This window comes from Amblyomma maculatum, chromosome 1 (genome assembly GCF_055883805.1).
Source record: "Amblyomma maculatum isolate TAMU_Amacu chromosome 1, ASM5588380v1, whole genome shotgun sequence".
In the NCBI taxonomy this organism is placed as follows: Eukaryota; Metazoa; Arthropoda; class Arachnida; order Ixodida; family Ixodidae; genus Amblyomma; species Amblyomma maculatum.
In genome coordinates, this window is record NC_139344.1 from 312629368 (window position 1) to 312638518 (window position 9151).

At 47.8% G+C, this 9151-nt stretch overlaps 1 protein-coding gene across 1 annotated transcript; it reads left to right on the forward strand.

Moving 5' to 3' along the window:
• Positions 1-578: 578 nt before the first annotated feature.
• LOC146207122 (uncharacterized) lies at positions 579-8609 on the forward strand. The gene is made up of 4 exons (XM_084576267.1): positions 579-609; positions 717-760; positions 5120-7687; positions 8160-8609. Exons 1-4 carry the CDS (start codon positions 579-581, stop codon positions 8391-8393), a joined length of 2877 nt encoding a protein of 958 aa, XP_084432393.1. The 3' UTR covers positions 8394-8609.
• Positions 8610-9151: the final 542 nt, after the last annotated feature.

Sequence of the window (9151 nt, forward strand, 5' to 3'; positions counted from 1 at the left end):
TTGCTAGTTTCCACCGCCGGTTTATTCACCCGGCCACTGGCATCTCTAAACCCCAGAGCTTCAGGAACAGTGACTGCGCCTGCATCAACTTCCGGATGGATACCATTACATTCGAGTATAATATGGCCAATTGTTTCACTGGAGTTTCCACATACAGCACATGCGTCATCTCCATTGTTAAATTTCTTTTTGTAGCTGCGTGTTCCGAAGGAAAATACGCGAATTTTTGATGACCAACGGCGGGTGGACTCTATGCTCATTTGCCCACGATGTAATTTGTTCGTGTTTTTCTCTTTTACCTTTCCGTTCATAGATCTGTGTTTACTTTGCTTGTAACTCTGAAGTGCAGACTAAAGAAAAAGACTATTTATTAAATCACAGAAATGTTTTGTATGATGTCTACGGGCTCCCTGGGCACTCTCAAGCTGTTTCTCGACGGCTTTTTCGCACCCCCAACGATATGTTGGAAAATAAATTAGCATGGTGATATGAAGGCCTCGATGAAATCGAAAACAATAAAATTGGCTACGATCACACATAGTTGATTATTTTTGTCAGGCCCATTAGCAATTAGCGGCATGAGAAGCGTGGGAGAAGAGGAGGCCATGAGTGAATAAAAGAGGGTGCTTGCTCTTGTGGAGCATGGCATTTGTTTATCGCTTAAGTATGCCGATTATTCGTAATGGTGACTTGATTTGCATTTTGTCTTTGTGCAGGTTTCGTGCTCCTCCTCTTGGTACTGACCGGCTCACAAGGAGAAGTACGTACTTTCTTTTCTTTGCTCAGTGCTTTCACGCGTCTGATACGAGGCCGAATATGAAATTCATGGAGAGGCTTGGTGATAATTTGCGCGCATAGTAAACGATGCTCGTTTAGAGTAAAATTCTTATTCCTTTTTATGATTTCTTGTTTTCTTGTTAGGTATCCTTACTTCGCCGAATGAACCTCCCACATTGGCCGAATTAGACTGAAAAACTGATTTAATTAGAACACTTGATTACCGCGAATAAACGACCAAAGTGAAGACAGCAGATCAGAAACACTAGGATATAGTCCTAAGCGAGGGAAAGCAGCCGTCATCTCCCGGAACACAACTCGCGGCTGTCGCAAACTGTCCCTTCCGGAAATACTTTGTTGGAGCACTGCACCGCCTGAAGCCGGGCACATATCTCCAAGCATGGGCCACGCCCTGACCGGGCAGCGCTTTCAAGGCCCGGCAGAGTCAGTCTGAGCCTTAAAAATGTACAGTTAAGGTGAAACCAGAAACGTTTAGCGCTTTTATATTCCATTATAAAAATAATGCAGTCCTGACCGACAAGCAACAGTAGTCCACATCCTGAATAGCGCGAAACAACAATTCCAAGCGCGCAGAAGAAAAAATATTTTCAAAACAGTGCATAAAGTATTCCTTCTTTTATTTTTTCTTTGTCGAAACAGAGTGAGGTTGGAATAAACAACCCAATAATATGGGAGGAGTTTTTGTCTCTGTTGAATTATAGCGCTTGTAGATAGGTTGTTAACCAAATGTTTTTTTCCTTTGATCATGACTGCATCCCATGTACTTGCGTATTTTTGATAAAACCGACTATCTTATAGTCGTGAATTGGCAGAAGACGCTCTCGACTTTGTGTCACCGCTAACTGGACATTTGAATAAGAGCCGCTAAGGTCAATCGATTGCTCGGCAGGCTAGCTGTCTGTAGTATTGCAGAATAAATGTATAATACTGCTTAACATAAGAACAAATTAAGGCAAGACAAAAACGTTGCAATATATTCTTCTCAGCAGGGAAGGGGCAGACTTGGTGAAAAAATTCTTGGCAAGACATTTTATTTAAAGCTATCGTGCACAATGTACGTACATTTAAGAATGATTGAATGCACTTTAAATATGGCTGTAGCAATTTCCCCTTGGGACAAGTTCCTTTCTTAACCACACACAAAGAGAACATGAGTTGGGGGAAGGAAAAGCAAAAACTAGATATTCTTGCGAAAGTTCCCCATTGTCGCATCTGTGTGGAGACGAAAAAGCAAAACGCCTGTCATTGCGCATGCCCGAATAATTTTAATTCAATAGCGTTTGGCCTGTCGATAGAAGGTCCAGCGACTCTTATGAGATTCAAATGTCCAGTAACACGACATAGGAGTGTGCTTACTGATAGCTGCCCAATTATATGTACAGTGCGCTGCTTTTTCGTTTTAATTTTTTTCGCTTGTGTCTGAACGCCGCTAGGCGTGCGAGTCAAAATTTACGCAGACAAATTGGCGCTGATAAAACTAGGTCCAAAGCTTTATCTCATTCCGCTTAAACAAAAGTACTAGTATAATTTATTCATAAGCCACTGGAACGATTTTAGCACTGAGATTCCTTCCCAAAGAAGCCGTAGACAATTAGCCCCAGCCTGCCTTATGTCCACCCCTTGAATTCCGGGCTCGGCTCAGGCCCGCAACGTCAAGCCTGAATCTGGCAAAACCGCAGTTTTCCGACCCGCGGCTTTCTGGGCGGCCCAAGCCTGTGCTCTATATATGGAGCACCTTTCGTCCCGGCCACTTTGACAGAGAAAAAAAGTACCGACCAAACACTTTCGCTGTCCTTCATTTTGAGGCAAAACCTTGAGCGTGTTGATGAGCAGCCTCGGTTCCTTTAGGGTGTCCATGCGAGTCCTACCTCTTATTTCTGGATATTCTGCCACGCGAGAAGTTACGCATGTCCGCATCTGCTGTAATGGCTAGAGCAATTACGGCTTCTTCCGCTTGGTCCAAATAGCGGACCGAAGCGGCTAATACGCATTTGCTGAGGTTACCGGACTGCTTAATTACACAGATGGCATATTGTAGTACGAGGCGTCGGTGTACACCACCCCTGAGGTATTTTCTGTTTAGATGAAATAGAGATGCATGTTTTTTGGTAAACGTTTGGTGCTAATTTTGTCGTGCACTCCTCTTGGTAGTGGGCGGCTGTGTTGGATTCCCATGCGGTTGAGAATTTGCCTGCTGTCTTATGTGCTGTGACAGTGTTTTGTATCCCCAGTGAGAGAAGGTGTTTCTAGGTAGACCAACCTTCTCTCAGATGAGTCCAATTTCTCCTGGTCAGATTGAATGAGGCGGAGATAGGGGACTGAGTATGTGAATATGCTTATAGTACAAAGGCATGGATAAGACGACAAATGTTAGCCCCTTTCATTCCTCTCTTTCTAACCTTTACTGTGGGTATCAGTGTAGAGATTTGTTGCACAGTCATTTCCAGCCTGTTGATAGTGACACTGCTCTTCCTATTGATCTGGGTATGGAGCCTGAGTGCTGTAACAGTGTTGACTGTAGGTATGGGTAGTCCGTGCAGGACGACTGTTATGTCTCTTATGTCTTGCATTTTCCTTCTGACTGGTAGTAATTCAGATTTATGTTGTCAGCATTTAAGCCCAACCTGGTTAGCGTATGACTGGACTGCGTTCACTGCTTCTTGAAACGTTTTGCTCTATGTGAGCGTCCGATCCTTTCGTTGCCCATAATCTGACATTATCAGCATATAGGGAGTGATTCAGATCTTTGATTTCTTTAAGTTGGGGAGGTAGACCTATGAGTGCTAAATTGAATAACAAGGGACTAATCCTTGCGGAGCTTCTCCTATCGCTATATTGTCCGATTTAAGCCCTTTCTGAGAGAAAAGAGCGAAAGTAATTAAGGTTTTGTTCCTCGCGTTGATGTTGAAGGGGTTTTGGATAATGGCTTCGTGAGAAATATTGTTGAAATCTTTTGCCAGATGCAAGGCAAGAATGGCTTTGGTTCCGCATCTATTACTTCTGCATGCAAGTGAAGCATCACTTCCTGTGTAGAGAGTTGACTTCTAAAGCCAATCATTGCCTTCTGCGTAGTTGTGAAGCCTATTTAGAATAACGTGTTCCACAAGTTTACATAGGTACGACGTAAGAGAGATGGGCATTAAGGTCTCTATGCTTAGTTTGTTCTTGTGTTTAGGAATAAAGACGACCTTGGCGTGCTTCCACATCTGCGGAAGTTCACCTCTGTTCAATATTCATTCATTAAGTTCGTAATTGCTGAGACTGATAAGTTTGTTAGCATTTTATACGTTACGCCGTCTGACCCTGGCGCCAAGGTGGCACTAAAATGGCTGATCGCAGCCAAAATTTCCGCATCCGCGATCTCTACGACTTTATTAGGAACTCCTTTGTACTCGTAGGTGACATTAGGGTTGCTATTGAGATATCGGTTTCGGAGTTCGCTTCTTCTTTTTAGACACCTCATCCCACGCTCACTAAAACAGCAAGTAGATCTCATATGAATAAATCCTAAATTTTCTTTAATAATTGGTTCACAGGAAGGGGAAGGTGCAGTATCTGTCACACTTTTTCCTGTGGACACCTGACCCGCGCCGTAAGGGAAAAGTAGAAGGTGGAAGGGAAAGCGGAAAGAAAGGAGTGCCATAGTAAAGGGCTACGGAGTAATTTCGACCGCCTGGGGATCTTTAACGTGCGCTGACATCGCACACCATACGGACGCCTCTTCGTTTCGCCTCCATCGAAACGCAGCCGCCGAGGTCGGGTTCGAACCCGGGTACTCCGGCACAGTAGTCGGGCGTCTTACCACTGCACCACCCCGGCTTTCTTTTTTCTTTATGCACCACCCCGGCGGGGCAGGTTTTAGGGAAAGGAACGTGCAGTATACTTTTGGGTGGACACCATAAAATCGTGGACACCCACACCTAATTAGGCCAAGTTCACTTGAAGGTGAAATTTCGTACCACACTAATACCGGATCTATCTAGCCTAGTGAAGCAAAAATCTCGCTAATCCCACGACTAATGCGTGGGCTGCCTCGCCGCCAGGCTTCCGCACCGGAAACAAACAAAAGAAAAACGAGAAAAGGTTTCTCACGTGTACGGGCGGCGCTCTGTCAACCCGCCTTGCAAGGCGCCCCTTCGGAACATGAGAAGAAAGGATAGCTCTGGGCAAGCGTTTATAAATGGCCACCTTACACTTGTGATTAATAAAAAATAAATAAAATACATGTCCTCGCTGAGAACATAATTGGCATTCTGAGAAAATAAATCAAATTTAAAGCAAAATGCAGCAGTTACCAGCTTCGGCTATTTCCTTTTTCCAGCCGAAGACAGGTGCTCTTGTCGAAGACCAGCCCACGACCAGTCAAGATGTCGGAAAAGATGACGAGACGCAGTCCCCTCTGGTTACTCCGCGACCCGGCAGGCGCGTCATTGTGTACATGGGAAACCGGCCGTGGTTCTCGAGCATGTACGGCACCGCCGATGCCAGCAGGACCGAATACTATGTACCTAAGCCAACGACGGCGATAGCCAGAAGGAGTGACTCTCCGTCACTTTCTTCCAAGGAAAGTAGCCAGGCAGGCGTCAGCAACCAGCCTTATAATCTGAGTAGCGTATCCCTTCTGGCCTCTGAAACTACGAGTAATGAGGCGAGCGCCGACCGGTCAGATCTTGTCGGCGAACTGGATGTCAACAAGCACCCACCGCCGCCACTGCCGCCGTTCAGGGGTCCCAAGGTCGAATTCCGCGCGAGGACAGTTCACGATCCAATGCAGCCCAGGAACAAGGACACCGAGAGCTCTCAGCAGGATCAGGCCACAGGGGATGAAAGCACGGCGGTCTTGGGGGCCAACCGAAGAGCCGCGTTGCAGGAACCCCCTGGCGACAGGTCTGCAGAACTTAGCGCGGCCAGACAGCAGGAACTCGCGGATCGCAACCAGAACTCGCGGTACTTCACCTTCGGCCAGGGCAGTTCTACGAGCAACGGCGGAGCGACAAGCAGCGACGGCGGAGAGGCGTCGCGTGACAACGATCACGTGCAGTTTGGTGGCGACGACCGCTTCAGCCAGCAACGCTCGACGTTCGGTGGAGGCCAAGACCACAAGAGACCTACTCCGCCACCCCCACCACCGCCGCCTACGCCTTCTCCGCCAACTTCCCCAACTTTCGGAACCACGCGCTTCAATTTCAACTTCCAACCAGGACAGACAATTTTTGGCAACAACAGTCTCAACAGGGGTGATTTCCAGTTCGAAACATCGCATGACCAAGACTCGTCGGCGCAGCGAGACAGTGACAGCAGATCTGGTTTCAGCAGCGCCGAGCAAAGAACACCACCTCCGGTAACAAGCCAGGCGTTGCGTCAGTTCCCACCAGCTTCGCGTCCACCTGCTCCTGTTCCTACGCTCGCGCCACGACAAGCCGTTGACGCTGACAGGTCATTCCAGACGTTCACCAACCAGAGGCAAGCACCCACTGCTGCTGACACAGCATCTGCAAACGCGCCTTCGCCAACAGGTCAAACGCTGCGCTTTAACTTCAGAGACTCCAGTCAAGCAAGGACGAACCTACCACCGAGGCAGACTCCCGTAACGAACTCTTTCGTCACTTATTTCACCAATTCTGATACAAAGCAGAAGTCAGCGCCATTGACGGATGGCACAAACAAGCAAGTAGAGCCTCGCCTAAATTTTCGCAGCAGTATCCAGACAACGCCACCGCGGCCACCGCCACAAAGGCCTACCTCGACATCTTTCTTCCAAGGACCGCAGGCTTCCCAAGCGCCGCGAGTAAATCTTAGAAATAATCAGGACGATAATAACAGCAGGTCACGCGATTTCTCTGCAGCGAATACTAGAACTACTCAGCCTTTCCGCCCGAATGTATTTCCAGTCGACCCACCTGTAAACACTTTCGCTTCGAACCAAAGACCTCAGACCGGATTCACTTCCAGTCCAAGATCAGAGGAGAACTTTTCGCCAAGCCCAAGGAGCCAGAATACGCCAGTGAACAGTCCTCCGAGAGGGAACTTCCAAAGTAGTCAGCCACCCAGAAACAATTTCCAAACGTCTAGACCACTGAGTAGCTTTCAGTCGAATCAGAGAATTAATAACGGCTTCTCATCCAACACAAGGCAGCAAGACAATTTCGACGGCAATTCTAGACGACAGAACAGCGACAAAAGCAACTCTAGGTCTCAAGATGACAGATTCCAGAGCTTCGGGAGGAGCAACTTTCAGTCAAACGAGAGGCCGCCGTCAACTTTTTTAGGCAACCAGCCGAGCTCGCAATCCTCACCTCGCTCCCAAAACGGATTTGCAGCGAACCAGAGGTCGTCCGCCTTGTTCCAAGGCAGAGACCGAAACACATTTTCAACAAACCAGCCGAGGAACAGCTTCGCGGAGGCACGCGACAGGAGTCAGGCGAGTCTCCAGGAGCCTCTTCCTCGTGGAAGGCCACAGAACAACTTCCAGAACGTTCCTCAGCAATTGCCTTCCCCTCCAGCAGTGAGAAACCCACCGCAAGGCAACTTAAACCCGCAGGACACTCTCGAACCGTTCCGCAACGATTTCCAGATCGCGCTTCGACAAAGGGCGTTTTCAGCTACTACGGCTTCACCCGTAGACGATGGCAGACAAAGGACAACGTCTGCCCAGAGCTTCCAGTCGCAGTCCGGCAACACGGCGACCAGGAGGAAGACCAACAGAGTCGTCTTCATTCCTGGAAATTTTGGCGTGACACCCACAAGAAGGCCCGACCCTTACCGCTCTAAGCTACCGGGATTGGCGGGCTCCGACTACCCGACCTACAGCGAGGTTCCTTTCACCAACTTCAAGTGCTCGGAGCAAAGTACCTCCGGAATGTTCGCTGACGTCGAGGCTGGCTGTCAGGTGGGTGAGGCCAGAACTTCCTTCCATTGTGGGACGGAAGACGATGCCAATACGTCGTAATAATTTTCCATGCCGCTGAACAATGTACGTAATGGTATGCACCGAGAGCTACTGCACATTTGTTTTTTGTCTAACTACGTCAGCATGAGCGAGCACTTTTAGTTCCTAAGCGTGCATTCGTTAGCTTTACATGTACAAAGAATAAAAATAAGATAAAAGCTAATTCGTCGCGACTACTTGCGAAGACACTCAATGCCATGTCAAGCTGTCTCAGTGTGAGGGCTCAAAGGAACACGTGCCGTGTGTTGTATAAGGAAGGTCGCGTGAGCGCACATAACTTAAATTCTATTTCTGCGCATTGGGGATGCCGCAGTTTGAAAGAATGCGCACGTTTACGGGTAAAAAGAACGGCAATGTTGTATGCTGCCAGATTTGGCACACTTTTCAGTGAACTTTTCCTAATAACTTGCAGGTGTTCCACTCGTGCGACAATAGCGACCGACAGAAGAGTTTCCTCTGCCCCAACGGAACCATATTCAAGCAGGAGCTCTTCACGTGCGACTGGTGGTACAACGTGGACTGTGATTCATCTTCTAAGTACTTTCATCTCAATGCGGAGATGTACACCACCACGCCGAGGCCCAAACCGCGAGGGAGCCAGCTAGACACAGACCACCGTACCGTCGACTCCGGCCGGTCTTTCTAGAATTGGCGCTTGCCGTTTCTATTCACCCCCATCCCGAAAAAGAAAACGTTGCGAAAACGCAAACGCGTAGGTCGCCATTGCATGCAGAGAAGGACGGTGAGTTTTTTTTTTTAGGTGCAAGGTGCGCTGCCTCATCAAAAGCGAGTATGATGCAGCAAACGAGTCACCGTGAAAAAACAAAAAGAAGAAACGGAATACGTCGCACACTTTCATCCATACAAGTCCCCCGCAGATGGAATCTGTGCCTATCTCCAGACAACTCGGTTCCGTAGAACTGTGGCCTATCTCTACACACGCAAGAGTTTATTCGCGCGAGAGTACTCGAGATTATCTGTCCATTACGCACGAAGATAATTTGCTTGAAGATGATAATTTGCTTGAAGATAGAGCAAGGAAACCTATTATTGTTTACTGAAGGCATATGGCTGGGCGCATTCAAGGTGTGTTCTAACAGGCTACAATGCAGTATTCAGATAATTCATGAACATTCCATTTCAGCGTCATCCTAAGGGCTCCGTGACTGCTCAAGCCGGTACGAAGCGCCAGGGGAACTCCCATGGACTCCCCCCAGCAATTCCTCCCAAATATATAAAGGAAGAAAAATATATGTTCGTTGCATACACCTTAAAAGCAGATATTTGTTTGGCAGAAACAGTTGCTTGGAACTTGAATAAAGGTTTGTCGTTTTGTTTGCTGGGTGATGCATGAAGTGCTTCATGAATAGATCGACAGGTGTCGGTGAATACACAATGTTCAGT